At 38.9% G+C, this 16,960-nt stretch overlaps 3 protein-coding genes across 3 annotated transcripts; 1 reads left to right on the forward strand and 2 right to left on the reverse strand.

Annotated features, from left to right (window-relative positions):
* Window positions 1-291: 291 nt before the first annotated feature.
* Window positions 292-1,650, forward strand: LOC131969416 (olfactory receptor 1078-like). The gene has a single exon (XM_059330406.1). It carries the CDS (start codon window positions 486-488, stop codon window positions 1,401-1,403), a length of 918 nt encoding a protein of 305 aa, XP_059186389.1. The 5' UTR covers window positions 292-485; the 3' UTR covers window positions 1,404-1,650.
* A 10-nt stretch (window positions 1,651-1,660) lies between these two features.
* Window positions 1,661-8,459, reverse strand: LOC131969415 (protocadherin Fat 4-like). Its single transcript, XM_059330405.1, has 9 exons — window positions 6,142-8,459; window positions 5,955-6,056; window positions 5,539-5,840; window positions 5,348-5,433; window positions 5,067-5,243; window positions 4,723-4,850; window positions 4,053-4,261; window positions 3,702-3,960; window positions 1,661-3,620 (listed from the first exon to the last, which is right to left on the reverse strand). Exons 1-9 carry the CDS (start codon window positions 8,399-8,401, stop codon window positions 2,224-2,226), a joined length of 4,920 nt encoding a protein of 1,639 aa, XP_059186388.1. The 5' UTR covers window positions 8,402-8,459; the 3' UTR covers window positions 1,661-2,223.
* A 31-nt stretch (window positions 8,460-8,490) lies between these two features.
* On the reverse strand, window positions 8,491-16,366 carry LOC131970652 (protocadherin Fat 4-like). The gene is made up of 10 exons (XM_059332087.1): window positions 16,030-16,366; window positions 15,519-15,765; window positions 14,998-15,339; window positions 12,890-13,794; window positions 12,019-12,190; window positions 11,731-11,911; window positions 10,558-10,808; window positions 9,155-10,473; window positions 8,780-8,968; window positions 8,491-8,511 (listed from the first exon to the last, which is right to left on the reverse strand). Exons 1-10 carry the CDS (start codon window positions 16,078-16,080, stop codon window positions 8,491-8,493), a joined length of 3,678 nt encoding a protein of 1,225 aa, XP_059188070.1. The 5' UTR covers window positions 16,081-16,366.
* Between the last annotated feature and the right edge of the window lie 594 nt (window positions 16,367-16,960).

The following is a 16,960-nucleotide window of genomic DNA, read 5'->3' on the forward strand; positions in this document are numbered from 1 at the left end:
AGATGCCAGTTTAGCCTGTTGGCATGAAATCAAACTGGTTTAAGGTTGTAATCAATTTGAATGAAAATGACACCCTCTAACTATTTTCTATAAAAACACGAGTGTATTTTGAGTTCACAAATTGGTAGTTTAGCCGATGAAAGGTCCTTGCAGTACCTAGTATTAAAGCCTGAGGAGTTTGATTAAGTTGTTGACATGATAACTCTTGGTTGAAGAATTAATGAGATCCATGGAGGCCGAACAAATGTCATAAAGCATTCTGTCCAAATAGAATATTTCACTACACAACTGATCTCTGAAGTTTAGCACAAATAAGGGTGCAGTTGAAGGACAGGTATCTGAAGTAAGTAAAAGACACAATCAAATACATTCTCTATGTTGCAATATTCATAGTTAAATTTACTTTCTCAGTTTAAACATTTGTGCTTGTTGTAAACGTCTTAGAACTGCCTTATGTATTGATGGTTTAATTTGTGACATTCCTCATGGATGATGACTTAAATGTGACATATATAACTCTAACTGGATATGTGGCAATGGGCAAATACAGGTTTTTATATTTTTTTATTATGTTTACGGTATATTCTCTAGCAATGTGCTTCAGTGTCACCATTGTGTACCTTATTTGTATACACAGGAAATTCCATGAGCCAATGTACATTTTTATTGCAGCTTTGTTAATGAACTCTATTGTTTACAATACTGCTATGTACCCAAATATGTTAATTAACATTTTAGCTAAAAACCATATCATATCAAATTCAGCCTGTCTCCTTCAGTTATATGTATTCTACTCCCTGAGTGCTGCAGATTTCTTTCTGTTGTCAGCCATGGCCTATGACAGGTATGTTTCTATATGCAAACCTCTGCAATATACCACTATCATGAGAAAAAACACTGTAACTTTTATTTTGTTTCTAGCTTGGCTTGTTCCTTTGTGTGAATTTGCAGTTATAGTTATAATGAGTGCTAACCAAAAACTCTGCCATTTAACTTTGAATACAATTTTTTGTAACAATTTAGTTTACGCTCTCCACTGTGTGATTCCAAGAGCAAGAGTTATGTTTGGTATGTTTGCTATGGTAACCATGTCAGTTTTCCCTTTGTTATTTATATACTTTACATATATCAGAATACTTACAATATCCTATCGAAGTAGTAGAGAAGTTAGAACTAAAGCTTCACAAACCTGTTTACCCCACTTGATAGTTTTAAGTCTCTTTTCCTGTTTGTGTGCATATGATGTAATTGTCAGTCGACTAGGATCTGATATACATTTCATTATGACTTTCCAAGCATTTTTGTATTATCCTCTGTTTTATCCAATTATATATGGACTAAAAATGAAAGAAATCTCTAAACACCTAAAGAGGTGGCTTTGTCAAGCCAAAGTAATGTATTAAAAGTGATGTTACTGTGAATGTTACTGATATTACAGAACAGTCAAGACAAAAAGGGTTTGTTTCCATGCTGTAATATTATCTTTATGATGCATCATGGATGCATCAGTTTGAACAATGTAATGATGACTCGGTATGCTGCAGTTATTCATGTCTTTGTTAATGTCAACTGTAGTCAATCACAGCAATCTAGCCACCCGAAGAGGAAGCATATGACTTTGAATGGCCTGTCCCAAAGTTTCTCTTGTGTGATAATTTTGTTTCATAGGTTTAATATGAGAAATATGGATATACAGTTGAACACTGATTACAGAGGGCGGTGTTGACAAGCAACCCTGCAAGAAAAAAATCTTAGCATTAGCAACAATAACACACTATAGTAGAGGTCCAGGAATAAGCACATTTCCATTTATAGAGAATAGATCATAATTAAAATTGTTTGTCTGATCCATTCAAATTTGTCATTTGTCATTTGCCCTAATAACTAAATTGAAAATAAAGTAAAGGGTAAGGTGAAAATAAAAGTGAGCAAAAGAGAAGAAATCAAAATGGATAAATGAAGGACGTGTTCTGTTTCAATGCATTTCAGGCGAGCTTTGCAGGATGAATTTGGTTAAGTATTATACAAACATATACAGTCCCAGATACACAAACATGTTACCCCAGTTACAATAATATTTCAAATAGTTTTAATTCATTCACATTGTTCATTAATTTTATTGAACAAAAACGATTTTAATAAAGCAACATTCTGCACAAGTATTTCGTTTAGTTTTCTACCTGACCCGTTAGCGATCCCCTACACATCCACCATCAGATAATGTCAGATAATTTCCTCTATGTCACTTTGCATATCATGGCTCTGACTGGGGTCGGTGGGGAGACATGCTATGTCCTCAAATACGGGAGCATAGCTGCTAAAAGGCAAGTGCATATTTAAAATATTTTCCCATCGATCAAACATACTGGAAGGAGCACTTTCAATATTTTGCTGACCTGCAGCAGAGTAACTGGTGTGTTTTAAGAATGAGCTTACAGGCAACGTGCCTTGTTGTCTGAAGCTGCAAGCTGACAGGGACGACTGGTCGTGAATATATTTCCTGATGAAAGAATGTCTGCACTCAGACCCAGAGCAGGTGAATGAGCTGTCTGTTTCACTGTCAGATGAAGCACTGATTATCGTTGTAGCCAGTTTAGACCTCAGAGGTGCTCGATGTGAAGACGTTGCCTTCTCTTGAGGAGTTTTTAGTTTACCAATTTCTTCAAATGTGAGGCACTGTACAGGTTCCACAAACTCTGCTTGTAGGAACCTCTTCTTGTTATAAGGTGGTGCATTCTGGGAGGGTTCTGTGTCACTGTTAGTCAACAACTGTTCATCTTGAGGCTTTGTAGGACCTTTTGCCCTCTCCTCACTGGAGCGTTCTTTCTTAAATCCCGCTAAAAGCATCCTCAAATCTCCCCACCGTTTAGGATCCGCTTTCACGCACTTTGTGCTGTACAGATGCTTGTGCCAGCTAAGCTTCAGTGAGGCAGTGTCAGAATGAAGTGCACTTGAAATGCTGCCGATTTCATAATACTCCAGCTCACTGTTCGGCAGCGGCTGAATGCTTGACAGACTAGCATCACCATAAAACTCCACATTTGACCTCTGCGGATCAGCTCTCATTGGGTCGTGTTGTTCCTCTTTTTCTGCAGACACAGCATCTGTCAACGTTCTGTTGTCATCAAAGCGAAACGCTACATTGTCTGCGCCTTGCTCTGTTTTCTGCGGCGAGCTTTGACTCTGACACTTTGCACTCTGCCGTCTCACTGCATAAAGGGCAACACACATTCCAAGAAATACCAGGATGGTGATTAGAGGAAGAATCACAGCTATGAGCCACAGAGGAACACTGCCCTGTGCTTCAGTGCATCCATTACGGCTCTCTGTTGTAGAGATGCAGATATCACAGTTGTGGTTAGAAACATTATGCAAACAAATGCAGGACTTGTTCTGCACAGCAAGTCCACACACACTCCACCGGTTTTGACAGTGTGCAGATAAACAACGCCCCCTGGCTGTATCCTCCTCAGAACAAGGCGAAGGGAGGCAGACACTCTGAGAGCTGCAGTTCGACTGGACAAGAGTCGAGCTGGGCCAGACGTTCACCATTACACTGTGTCCACTGACAGGCAGAGTGTAACCACTCACATTTAAATACTGCACACAGCCAGTGAACCCTGTCACAAAAACAAGAAAGACAGTTTATATTTGGTTCACACAATAACACTTAACTTGTCAGCAGTGATTATTATATTTACCTATCTGTTGGAGCTTTGAATCACCCGTCAGAGCTGCGCCTAAAGTAATCTTTTCCACACTAACAGGAGTGAGATCCATATTGCTGTCAGTAATGTTTAAGACCGAGGTACTATCCACAAGCAGAAAGGTGTCCTGCCCATTGCTGAACAACGAGAGGACATGCCAGACTCCATCAGCCACAGGAGAGTCCACAGTGAACTCTGACAGGTGTCCGGACACTGTATCTTTAGAAATGTACACAAGCTTTCTGTCTTTTATCTGAATAAGACAAGAAAAAAGAAACAATTTCACACACAAATCGAGAATGAATCTGAGATCAGTAAATATGTGAAAAATGCATCCATACCTACCGTCAGCATATTGTATTCTGTCTGTCTGGCAACAAATAATAACACTCCATTATCTTGGGTCTTAAATTTGATATTAATAACTCTTGGGTCTACTCCTTTTTCATCATCCAGCAAATCTTCGAGCAGGTAATCTCTCTTGAATCGTTCCTTGATGACATACTCAATGTAGTCATTGCCATTAAATCGTAATACAAGCTCATCTGACAGTTCTATTCAGAAAGACAGAGCATGGAAAAAAGAGTATTAAAGATAAAGTGAATATCAAACAAAAATCTGTTCTGTGTATTAAAGGGATAGTTTGGAGTTTTTTAAGGTTATTTTGACAGTAAAACAGTGAACAGAGAATGCTGTTCATTGTGAAGACAGGAGGTAACCTTTATAAACCCGAGTATACAGAAGAAAGCTTTGGTGAAGGGAGACTGAACGGCTGAAAGAGAGAGGGAACTGGAGACTGTCTGACAGCGAGATAAAACTGTGAAAACATTCTAAATTTAGAATAAACTAAAAGTGATATTGATTTTTTAGGTGTGTCTTTTTTTTAAGCGGTTAAAATATGTTTTGCTGCTGCCCCCATTCACAACAGAACATTGCCTAGTCTCCTCCTGCCTGCTTCACCTCATACAACCCCACTTGAAACAATCTGAACCATCCCTTCAAAAGGTATCTTTACCTTTAGCACAGTTACTTCCAGTAAAAGGGCTTTTGCACTCGCAGAGATGGTCAGACCAAAGGTCATGGCACACACCTCCGTTCTGACATGGGTTGCTTTGACATGGTGACGGTGTTGTCCGGGGACACCTTTGTAAAAAAAAGGAGATACAAAGACAAAATGTTGAATGTAGACATGCATATAAAAGAAACAAAGAGTGAGATTTTCTATTTCATATAAATAAATTGAAAATACAGTTTATAGTATTTAATCAAGATGGCAGCAGATGAGTTGAGAGAAAGAGTTGAAACAGGGAAGTTATTCTTTTATATTGTTAAAGCAAATTGTGTATATTAAATGCTCACCTCTCAAGGATGTTATATGTTGCAAGGGCCATTGAAGGTCTCAACAGGATGCCATTCACATGAATGTTACGAATGCATCCAACAAAGTCATGGGTTTTTATCTGACTGAGATGCAGTAAAATAGAATCAAAAGTTCTTGTTCCTCCAAATGTCATATTACTGCCAACATCCAGTGTTCTGATTGTAGATACAGACAGAAAGAGTATGTTAATAAAGATTACACACAAGGTCAAAACCAGAAACTATGAGTGGGTAAGTCGTGAGGATCATTTTACAGCTACCTCTTTAAGCCACTGCCATCACTCTGAGAAAAACAAAATGCATTGCTCTCGACATCCGTGCAATTGTCCACATGCAAAGAACCCATCTGTTAAATGTAAATAGTGATGCATAAGTCTTTCAAATTTAGTTTTCCAAATTAGAAATGTCATATCAATAACATTGTGTATCTGCTGATATTTCTGAAACTCACATTCCCAATCCTCCTGGCAGTGACACTGTGGAAATGTCCGTCTGCTACCTGCTTGTGTGTCTGCAGCCTCACAGGTCCAGAGCCCAGGTCATAAGAGAGAAGTATGGCCCCCTCCAGTATCTCCAGTGCAATGAACTCCCTGCTGGAAAGACCTCCAGGGTTGTAAAGGAGCAGGGCATTCCTCTGCACTGTTGCAAACTCGAGGGAGATTAAATTAGTCCTGCGATCCAACGGAGGGAACTCCATAAACGACAGCTCCTCAAAGCCATAACTGTGCTCCTCGCAGTGGACTCCACTGACCCCTAAAATAACAAGGAAATATCATGTTTGTACACATTAATGATTTAATTGTTCTCTGTTGTAGCTTGGGAAACTTTGGGTAATTTCCCAAGATCTTTTTTATCCATTATTCTTACCAAAGGGACACTGACAAGAGAATCCCGTCTGTGAATTAAAGCAGCTGCCCTGAACACAAGGAGTTGATCTACAGTGGTCTATGGACTGCTCACACATTTCACCTGGTTAAAAAACAAAAAGACTTTGACGAGATTCTGGAATCTCTTCATGCAGAATAATGTTATTGTTTTATACACCAAAGTCTACCTTCAAATCCAGGCACACAGTGACAGTGATATCCATCCAGAGTGGGAATACAAGTTCCTCCGTTGTGGCACTTCACCTTCAGGCATTTATCTACATCAGTGGAGCAGAAAGTGCCAGAGAAGCCACTCTGACAGTAACAGTAGAAACTTCCCACAGTATTCACACACGTGCTTTCATTCTCACAGAGATTCACTTCACATTCATCGATGTCATCTTCACACAGTGTCCCGGTAAAGCCGGCTGGACAGGTACAATTAAAAACCTCTTTCTGTGGTGACACAAAGATGACCGCCGAGCTTTCAAGAACAGCAACGTCCTGGCTGATGTAAATGTTTTTGTTGCACGTTGCGCCATTTCGACAAGGGCCGGTGAGACATGGATCACTTGTTATGTGAGAAATCGTCACATTGCTCTGAGCCTCCAGTAATTTCTTATGGCCTGTGGAGATACCACTGGCTACCTCTCTGCTAAGATACTGACCGTTGTAATTTTTCACCGCGGCCAATAGAAGGATTTCACTGCCAATATGTTTGATTCCAAATACATGAGTTTTAGAGGCCTGTAGATTAAACAGACTGTCCAGAGCTTTAACAAACCGTAAATACTTATTGGACATAAACTCTTCCATTGAGGAAGATGACACGTAGAATAATATACAGCTGTCTATAGACGCATTTGTGAAACCTTTGTAGTGCACATAGATGCTGTTGTTGACTGGGAAGTGAAGCTGGTCCGTAGCTTCAATAGTGATGTTAAATGTAGCCTCGCCTTGAAAAGGAGACGACCACAGCTCACATGTGCCATTAGATATTGTAAACATATTAAGCTGTCCACTTTTGATTATGCAGTTGAACGTATCAGACTCATCCTGATCCTCGGGGTAGACGTTACCGATCATGCCTCCTTGGAAAGAACTGCCAAAATATTTCACCTCGATGAAGATATTTCTAGGCAGTGAAGGGTTATCGTTTTCGTCCACAATCTTGATGTGGATCATTGTTGTTGATGACAGCATAGGGATCCCTGCATCCCGAACAGCCACCAGGACTCTATATGCAGAGATTTGTTCCCGATCAATAGTCCGTGTGGTGAATAAAACTCCATCAGGAGTCAGTGAAAAAGCACCACCTGTTGAAGGATTTACCAACCAGTAAGTAAAAGGTCCTCCGTTTGGTGGCAAATCAGAGTCAGATGCATTCAATCTGGCAACTGTAGTGCCTTGAGGCTGATTTTCTTTCACTTGAGCTTCAGTGAATGTAAGTTTGGGAGCGTTGTCGTTAACGTCGTCAATAGTCACAATGACATTAGTGGTCCCAGTGGCTGGAGGAGAGCCATTATCAGTGGCTGTAACAGTGAGATTATAAAGTGGCCACAGTTCTCTGTCAAGTGAAGAGTTTACTGAAATAACGCCACTGGACGGATCAACAGCAAAAGAGAAGTTTGTGTTTCCATTATCAATACTGAAGAGGACACGGTTCCATTCCAAGATGGAGTCCTCATCCAGAGCACTCAAAGTCATCACAGATGTCCCAACCGGGCTGTCTTCTGCAACACTGGTTAAATAGAGTGCAGAGGTAAAAACGGGAGCATCGTTTGTGTCGATCACACTGATGTGGGCCAAAGTCTCGTCTACATCCAAGCCAGTGATAACACCAGAGTTCTTCGCCAGAACTTTTAAAACTACTCGACTGTTGCCTTGTTTCCTCAAACTGCCTGTTGTGTATATTTCTCCAGAAAGTTTGTTGATTTCAAAACCCATAGATTTGTTTTCACCAAACATCAGGTAAAACACCTGTCCTTCAGAGCCTTGGTCATAATCTATAGCTGTTACTTTTCCAACCCTGGTTCCAACTGGCACATTTTTAAACACAGAAAAGTTATATTCTTTTTTCCCAAATGAAGGTGTGAACTCATTCACATCTGAGATTTTGATGACAACGTGTGCCAAACTAAACAAAGTATGACCACCAATGTTTAAAGCTTTGATTGTTATATCAAAGCTCTGCTCTTGCTCATAATCAAACAAATCCATTGTAGTGATAGTGCCATTTCTTGAATCAATTGCAAATTTATCCACATGGCCAGCAATCAGAGAGTAGTATATTTTTGCATTAGCACCTGAATCAGCATCTGCGGCCTTCACAGAGAGAACATTTGTTCCAGTTTCTGAGTTTTCAGGCACTGATGTGATATACTCTGAGGATGAAAAGACTGGAGGATTGTCATTCACATCCATAACTACCACTGTTACATTTAACATGCCTGTTTTAGAGAACCAGCCTCCATCCAGGGCTTTGATATGGAAATGATAAACAACTTGTTTTTCAAAGTCAAGCTCTCTGATTAGTGTTAGCATCCCAGATGCTTCTCCTAAAGAAAACGGTAAATATTGATTTTCTGAGGTAATGCAGTACATGATGGCACCATTGGGACCATAATCTCTATCTTCTGCTTGAATTTTCCCAATTACTGATCCTACCGACAAGTCCTCCGGGACAGAGAAAATGACATCTGGCTCTCTAAAGCTCGGTGAAAATTGATTCCTTCCAGTGATTTCAAAAGTGATTTCGGTCTGTGATGCCAAAGAGAGGAAGCCCTGGTCTTTTGCAGTAACTAATAAAGTGAGGAATAAATTTACACTCTCCACCAAACTTTGATTTAATGTAACTTTTCCATTGTCTGCTTGGATCCAGAAGAAATCAGATGCATTGCCTCCATTCAGAGCATATTCAATGCCAAGGCTGCTGTTACTGACATCCTGATCTATTGCTGTGAAGTGGACCACCTGAGTACCAACAGCCATGTGGTACGGGATAGCAATCAAAGGCTGGGAAGGTAAAAACATTGGTGGGTAATAGTTATATGGTTCTAATCTCACTGTGACAGTGGTGTTACTGTACAGGGGAACACTGCCACAATCAAATGCAATAACTGTAAACTGGTAGATTCCAAAAGCAGAATTATGTAACGTTAGCAGCTGTTTTGTATAGATGTCACCAGAGGAAGCATTCACCCAAAACTGCTCATCTGGAGGTTCAATAACATACAAGATCTCACTGTTTTGCCCCATGTCTGCATCTGTAGCAACAACCTGAATAACAAACACTTCTTCGTCTTTGGTTTCAGCAAGAGCAAGGCTGTAGAAATGATCAGAAAATACTGGGGCATTATCATTGACATCTGCAATGATTATAGTGACATCAGTGCTAATGCCCCATGCTGAATCATTTGCATTTACTTTAAAAATAAAACGATCCTGCATCTCCCTGTCCAGTGGTCTTTCAACTGTGATGTAACCAGAGGTGAAGTCAATATTAAATGGCAAATCATCACTTTGGTCAATTATGGAGTAGTTAATCACTGCATTGGCACCCGTATCATCATCGTTTGAGGTGATTTGTATAATGGTGTGTCCAATTGGGGAATCCTCAGGTACCTCTGTGACAACAATCTGTGAAAAACGAGGTGCGTTGTCGTTTCTGTCTAAAACAGCAACAATAATGGTTGCTGTGTCTTTATGAAGAGGGCTGTTTAGCTCTGCAGCTTCGACTGTAAGATTGAATTCAGCAGTAGTTTCTCTGTCTAAACTTGCAGTGGTGCTCAACAAACCATTTTCAGGGTCAATGGTGAAAAAACCATCAGTGTTTCCCCCTGTTATATTGTACTGCACTATGCCGTAGCCGCCTGAATCTGCATCAATGGCAAGAACATCACAAACCCAAGATGGCGGGGAGTTCTCAAAAACCTCACACCTGTACTCAGCTTGGGTGAAGTGAGGGAAGTTATCATTTACATCAGTGATGTTTATGTGAATTTCTGCAAATGATGAGAAAGGAGGGGAGCCAGAGTCCCTGGCTTCTATCAACAAAGTAAACTCCTTTTTGTTCTCATAATCCAGAGGGTTCTCCACTGTCAACACTCCACTCAGTTGCTCCACATGAAACATGCCTTCAAAGTTTCCAGAAGCTAGATAGAAAGAAACAGGTTCAGCTCTCATGCTAGCTGCAACCACAACTCCCAGATATGTTCCAACTGGCTCGTCCTCAGAGAGTGAATCACTCAGAACATACACAAACATCTCTGGAAAGTCGGAGATGTTCTGAAACCTGATGCTGATGGTAGTGGTGTCAAATTTAGGATTCTCTCCAGCATCTTCCACATGTACATTGACAACCATATCTTCCATTCCCCAAAGAGCACTTGAAGAATATACAGTGCCAATGGATGGATGGATGGAAAACAGATCTGAACTTTGTCCATACAAAGAATAATGTAGCTCTGCGTTCATCTCAGTGTCTCCATCTGTCGCTCTCACTGCACAAACAATTGAGCCTGAAGGAATAAAAACAAACACATTAAATTTCCTGTTATTCAGAATGAAATATACAACTACCAAGCAGAAGTAAAAACTCGAACCTGGCACCATCTCAGTGGGAACATATGCCACATATGGGCTGTTCATAAACTCAGGCCAGTGGTCGTTAATATCTCCAATGAGAACAGTAACAACCACTGAGCTTGAAAGAGGACGCGTAGGGTGCTCATCACTGCCAATCACCATCAACCTGTAAATGGCTACTGTCTCCCTGTCCAGGACATCAGTTGTAAACAACTCTCCAGATGTTTCCTCAATGGCAAAAGGCACATCAAGGTTCTCAATGGAATACCTAAAGGAGTGTTGAGAGATACAATATCCTGTCAGTGTCATACAATAAAGTATAACATAATAACAAGTTATGTATGTTAATAATGGTAATAATATGTTGTATGCATAGTAATGTATCACTACATTACTATGTGTTATACATACATATATATAAATATTATTGTTGTTATACAACTGAATATAGTAAATTAACATAGGGAGAAGGGATTGGGCTTTAATAAGCTTTGGCTTCTTCCCATTCCTTTTGAACACAAATAGGTGTTGTCTTGTTGTTGTTTCATTTTGTGTTGTATTTATTGTTGTTCGTTTGTTTTTAATTGTTCATCTTTTATTTTCTGTTCAAATAAATTCTCAATCAATCAATCAATCAATCAATCAACTTAATGTATGTAGAATCCAAGAGTAATTTCCAGTTGGTTTTATGCAGCACATTCAGTGAATAAAAAAACTCCTTGAGGACACCAGTGTCCTGAGCTGACTTTTAGAGACAGAATCTTAAAGCTTTCTCGTCAGGAAGGGGGGCTAAATAAAAAATTTCAAAGTTAGGCTTCATTTGAGTGAGGATTAAAACTGACATGCCAATTTTTTAAAGGGGTTTTTGCATACTGGGGTGCCTATAGACTGTTTATAAACAGTCTTGTAATTGCATATATTGAGTCTAAAGTTGAGACTCCAGTGGGTTTTATGACCCCAATTTTATACATATTTGATTATGTTAGCATAGCAGTATTTCATCGTAGTAAGACCGTTTGACCTTACTGTATAAAATGACCTCTAGGATAATCACAGCCTCAGGAAACTACAGACCTAGGGGATTCAGATGATGTATGCTTTGTCCTATAGGTAAACTGACGATAAGGGGATTTCTCAGCAGTTTACAGAACAGAATTGCTGAAGTTTTGAGTAAAATTTTAACATTTTACCTTATTTCCCCATTGACGCCTTCATCCATGTCTGATGCAGTTATCATGGCAAACACAGTGCCCGTAGGACTGTCCTCCGACACTATGGTGTTGTAGACTTCCTCAGTAAACTCTGGGCCGTTATCGTTGACATCATCCACTATGACGTGTATGGTTAGGGTTCCTGTTAGAGGGGGCAATCCTTCAAATGACAAAGAAAATAATGGTTTATCCAACTGCTGAAGTTACTTTGACACTGAAACAACTACAGAATCATTATATATATTATATAATTAATATATAAATCACCTGAATCAACAGCAATGATGGTAACGTAGTAAAATGATTCCCTCTCTCTGTCCAGGATGTGTAAAATTTGGAATGTGCCACTGGGAGTTATGGAGAACAAACCATCACTATTTGCTTGTATAAAATAGGTAAGCTGGCTGTTGACACCTACATCTTCATCCAAAGCTGAGACCTGGTTAAGAAAAAGACATAAAGAATCTGGAAATTAACATAAAAACATTCTGTAATCAACAGTCAGTGAAGTTGTCAGTTAATCCTCTGGGGACTATGATAATGTGACTTTTTTTCAAAGCGCCGTAACAAAAAACAAGGTCACGTGCAGCGCTACTGTCGACTTCACTCCAAATTACAGACTTGAAACTTTCTCAATTTTTTTGTTTGACGTTCCGAGGTCATTTAAAACCAAAGATATGATCATTTTAATTTGATAGTACAAAAATATTTATTCAAGTGTAAAAGTGGGATGGGACGAGGCAGGCGTGGCATTCTGTAAAAATCTAATCATCTAACACTGTTCCTGTAAATAAACATGTTTTTATGGTCATTTTTTATATTAGATTTGAATTTTACCTTTATATGTTCATATATGTAACCTATGTTTACATTTTTCAGGTCTTAAACAGTTAATTGAGCATATTTGTGTTTTTTATTGTCATAAATAGTACAATTTTATCTCACATTTCATGATTTTTGTGTATTGTTGGGCTCAATATATTAATAAAGTGGGATAAAGTGATAAAATAATTGTCAGATCATGTTGAAGTTGTGCTGAGAAAATACCAAATACCAAACATGAGTATGGTAAATATAATGTGGTATATAAAGGGCAAATAGGCTCAGACCCCAGAGGGTTAACAAGAGCAACAAGCACCTGATATGTTAGCTGAGAGGGGTCGTCCTCATTCTCCATTACATGTATGGCCAGTGTTTGTGGAGTAAAGAGGGGTGCAAAGTCATTGACATCCAACACTGTGATACAGACAGAAGCAGTAGCAGATCTCTGCATGTTCCCCTGATCTACAGCCATTATGGTTATAGTGTGGTTTGAATCCCTCTCCCTGTCCAGTTTGTCCATGACTGTGATGACTCCTCGAACTGCATCCACCACAAACGGACCCGTTTCATTCAATATGTACCGTACTTGTCCATTTGTCCCGATGTCTCGATCAAGAGCCTGAACCTGAAACAGGCTTGTTCCTCTGGGGATATCCTCTCTGATTGTGAAGCTGTAGGTGCTTTGAGAGAACACGGGGTCGTGGTCATTTACATCTTGAACATGCAGCGTGATATTCATAATGGTTTCCATCCTGGGAGAGCCTTTATCACTGGCTGTAACAGTAATAGTCAGGGTGTCTACCTCTTCTCTGTCCAATGCGTCCTCCAGGTATATTTCTCCACTTCTGTTATCCATGCTAAACATGCCACCAGAAGTGTTGAAATAATATAAAACATCCCCGTTCGAGCCAACGTCTTCATCCTCAGCATGTACAGTCATTATAACAGAATGCAGTGCGGTGTCCTCTGGTATACTGACTGTCTGGGCTGACACAAACAATGGAGCATTGTCATTGACATCATCAACCACCACAATAACATGTGCGGTGCTGGTGAACTGTAAAGATGCAGGCTGGTCATTGGCAGTCACAGTCAGATTGTAGAAGGGTTTTTTCTCTCTGTCCAACTCTTTGTTAAGACATAAACTACCAGCTGTGTTTATGAAGAACACATCCTCTTCATCTCCAGCCACCACTCTCAGTTTAAAGTCTCCATTATCACCTGGCAAAGAGAAAAAGATACAATATATCACAAACAATGGAATGGCGACTTGTATATACAGTCATGGAAAAATTATTACATCACCCTTGTTTTCTTCAATTTGGTCTTCAAATGGTTTTCTTGATAATGATTTTGGTTATTTTTAAGAAAACCATGGAAAATGGCTAGATATCAGCTCTTAAATTAAACTCTTATCAGCTATTTTTGTTTTTCTCATTATATTTGTCCAAACAAATCTACCTTTAGTTGTACCAGGCATTCAAATAAACAAGAAATTGAATAAAACAATGGTCCAATAATTATTTTTATTTTTATTTTTATTATATGATTGTAAATAAGGAACAAAACATTGCACTTTCACATGACACACTGAAACAAAGACCTGTTTGCTGCTAAGTGCTTATACTAATTATATAGTTGAATCAAGTTTTAATTAGCAATAAACAAAATAGGCCAAAAATAGACATTTATCAGCAAATGTTAAATGTGCAGACACCAACTAAATATGAGATTTTCAGCAATACCTAATCAAATAAAAAGACACAAATGTGTGTTGAAGTCCCAAATGTGGCATGACTAGCTAAGAAATGTGTGAATAATCATTATGTAATTTTCTATTCATAGCTTTAAAGGTTTCATTTTCATTGTCATCCTGCTTTTCTTCACAAAAACCGAGCCTGCCATGCTCCAATTAAGGAGGAGACATGTTTTAATGCCATCATTTTTTTTTATTGATTGGTATGACAAATTAAAATATTTTGATGAGGTTGATGCTAAGTTCACAAAGTTTTAACTTCTGAAAGAAATATTATGCATGGGTGAGTAAGATGCATGTTTTGTTTTTGTTGTTGTGGGAGGAACATTCCTCATATGAGGAAAGTCATTATTTCTTGTTGCAACATTTTGATCATTTTAAGTTTCTTTCTGTATATAAATCATGTGTTGCATTGCAGTAGTTGATGTCTTTGATCAATATGCACTTTACTGTTTTCTGAAGATGCATAAGGTTGCTGTTCAATTTAGTCATTTTCTGTACATTGCAATCATTTTTGAGATATATATCGTGATCTTTTGCTTTGTGTTTAATGAACATCTGATTGAAATGTAAATTTAAAAAACTGTGGGAACAAAGGGGGCCACACAAATTTGGCATCAGCTGAATGTTGGAGGAATGTTATATTTCAATCATACTTGAGCACTTACCCTCATCTTTATCTGACACATTCAAGGACAGGAAGCAGGTGCCGACCCATAAGTCTTCCAGCAATGACGCAGAAAAGCTCTCCTGACTGAAAACAGGGGGGTTGTCATTCACATCCAACACATTGAAGTACACCCTGACACTGGATACCTGTGAGTCCCCCTGCTGCACCACCACAGTGAGAATGTAGAATCTTTGTGCTTCGAAATCCAGTCTGCGGGATAATAGGAACTCCCCTGAGAAGGGGCTGAGGAGAAACAGGTTCTCTCCGTCATCCTCCTGCACTGAGTATGTGATAGGCGTGAGAGCCTCAAACACTGTTTCCACTTTTCCCACAACTGTTCCTATACAAAGGAAACATTTGGCAGCATTAAGGATCCAATCCATCATAAATATTATAAATGGGCTGAGAATTTCAAGTTAAATAACAATGTTTAAAAAACGATCATGTAATACTCAAATTAACATTCTGCATTTGGGCCTAATTTACATGGGGAAAGTCCTCACTGCACAGATGACTAACCTGGTAGTGTGTCTTCTTTCACTTCAAATGAATAAACAGTTTTGGAGAAAGCCATCTGTGTTCGCCATCTGTTACGGGAGTGTAAACTGACTGTGCCATGCTCGGGCGCAGCATCAAAAGATGTATAATTCCAGGAGGAGAGCGAACGCTGCCCTGAGACCATATCTACGAACTGTCTCTCACTAGTCACATTCACTGAATTTCCAGATTCAGATGAAGGTTCATGAGATGATGTAGTATTAAACACCTGAGGAAACATAGAGAAAAAAGAATGAAATAACTCCTGGTGTCTTGTTAAAGTGAATTATGTATAAATATGCAACTTTTCAAGCATTTAAATGTTACTTTATCGCCCCAGATGGAAAAAAGTTTTCACAGCCTTTATATATTTCACACATTTAAAAGCCATTATAAACTCATCAGGTTGATAAATGATTCAATTTCAGTATTTATAAATAAGTTATCAGTTATCTCTCACTGCTGCAACATATGAGCTAACAGGCCGACTTACCAGAAAACAAAACAATAAAGTTGTATATTTTCTCCAGTGTCCAGTGTCCATTATAAAGTTTACTTCCAAAGTGCCTCTTGCTTGCAAAATCAAGTGAGAAAATGAGATCCTAAGGAAAACAAAACAGGCATGGCACTAAAAAGTGAGGTCCTGGAAACTGCATAGCACTACCACCGCACAAGACCAACAAATGGAAAACTATAAAAGCTGTATCCATAGTGATTACTCAATCTTCTCAGCTTGTAATCCTGACTGACACACCCCTTTGACATCACTCTATGCAAATCCTGCAGTGGAAAAAAAAGCTCCTTTGGGCTCCAAAATGCAGCAGAGGGAAAGCTTGTTGTTATAACTTTTTCACAAGAAAATAACTCTTAAAATTAATTAGTCCCCATGTTCTTTCTTTCTCTATTAAATCAAGTCTGGCAATTAAAAAAGAAAAAAAGAAAAGATGAATATTATACATTACGATGTTTTGCTGAATCAGTCTGTTTTGTATTCTCTTCATGGTAGAGATGAAATGGACTCTTTGAACAGTTGCCTCCAGTAAGGTAGCCTAGAGGGAGCCTTTCGTGCTGCATGTCAGAGGGGGAATTCATTCAGAGACTGCAAGGCCTTTATTGAATGGGTGGAAGAAAGGAGAGAAAAGAAAACCACTGCTCTGAATCACAGGTTTTAAAGGAGGGCTGACAGGACACTGTGGCTGTTTTAAACTGACTTTAGATTTGGACAGAGTATTAATGTATCAACATAGCTACAATCTAACATCTTATTGAATCAAATGCATAGATTTTGCATTACCAAAACAGTTTTTCTTTGATTTAAAAAAATGAACATGCTACCTCTTTTGAGATGATATTCATGGTTTACTGATTTACTGTTACTATTACACATTATTTAAAAGGCACGCATTGAAACAGGACAACCACCG

The sequence above is a fragment of the Centropristis striata genome, chromosome 4 (genome assembly GCF_030273125.1).
Source record: "Centropristis striata isolate RG_2023a ecotype Rhode Island chromosome 4, C.striata_1.0, whole genome shotgun sequence".
Taxonomy (NCBI): Eukaryota; Metazoa; Chordata; class Actinopteri; order Perciformes; family Serranidae; genus Centropristis; species Centropristis striata.

Bases quoted from the DNA above. Each gene is read 5' to 3' on its own strand.
- LOC131970652 (XM_059332087.1), bottom strand. From the start codon at position 16,080: ATGGACACTGGACACTGGAGAAAATATACAACTTTATTGTTTTGTTTT. The intron at 15,340-15,518 runs GTTAGTCATCTG...TCCTTTGTATAG, and splicing joins GAAAGAAGACACACTACCAG to GAACAGTTGTGGGAAAAGTG. The intron at 11,912-12,018 runs GTGATTTATATA...TGTCATTTGAAG, and splicing joins CATCATTGCTGTTGATTCAG to GATTGCCCCCTCTAACAGGA.
- LOC131969415 (XM_059330405.1), bottom strand. From the start codon at position 8,401: ATGTTAAATGTAACAGTGGTAGTTATGGATGTGAATGACAATCCTCCA. The intron at 5,434-5,538 runs GTGAGTTTCAGA...TACATTTAACAG, and splicing joins CTGCCAGGAGGATTGGGAAT to ATGGGTTCTTTGCATGTGGA. The intron at 3,961-4,052 runs GTAGGTATGGAT...TGTCTTATTCAG, and splicing joins CAGAATACAATATGCTGACG to ATAAAAGACAGAAAGCTTGT.
- LOC131969416 (XM_059330406.1), top strand. From the start codon at position 486: ATGGATGATGACTTAAATGTGACATATATAACTCTAACTGGATATGTG.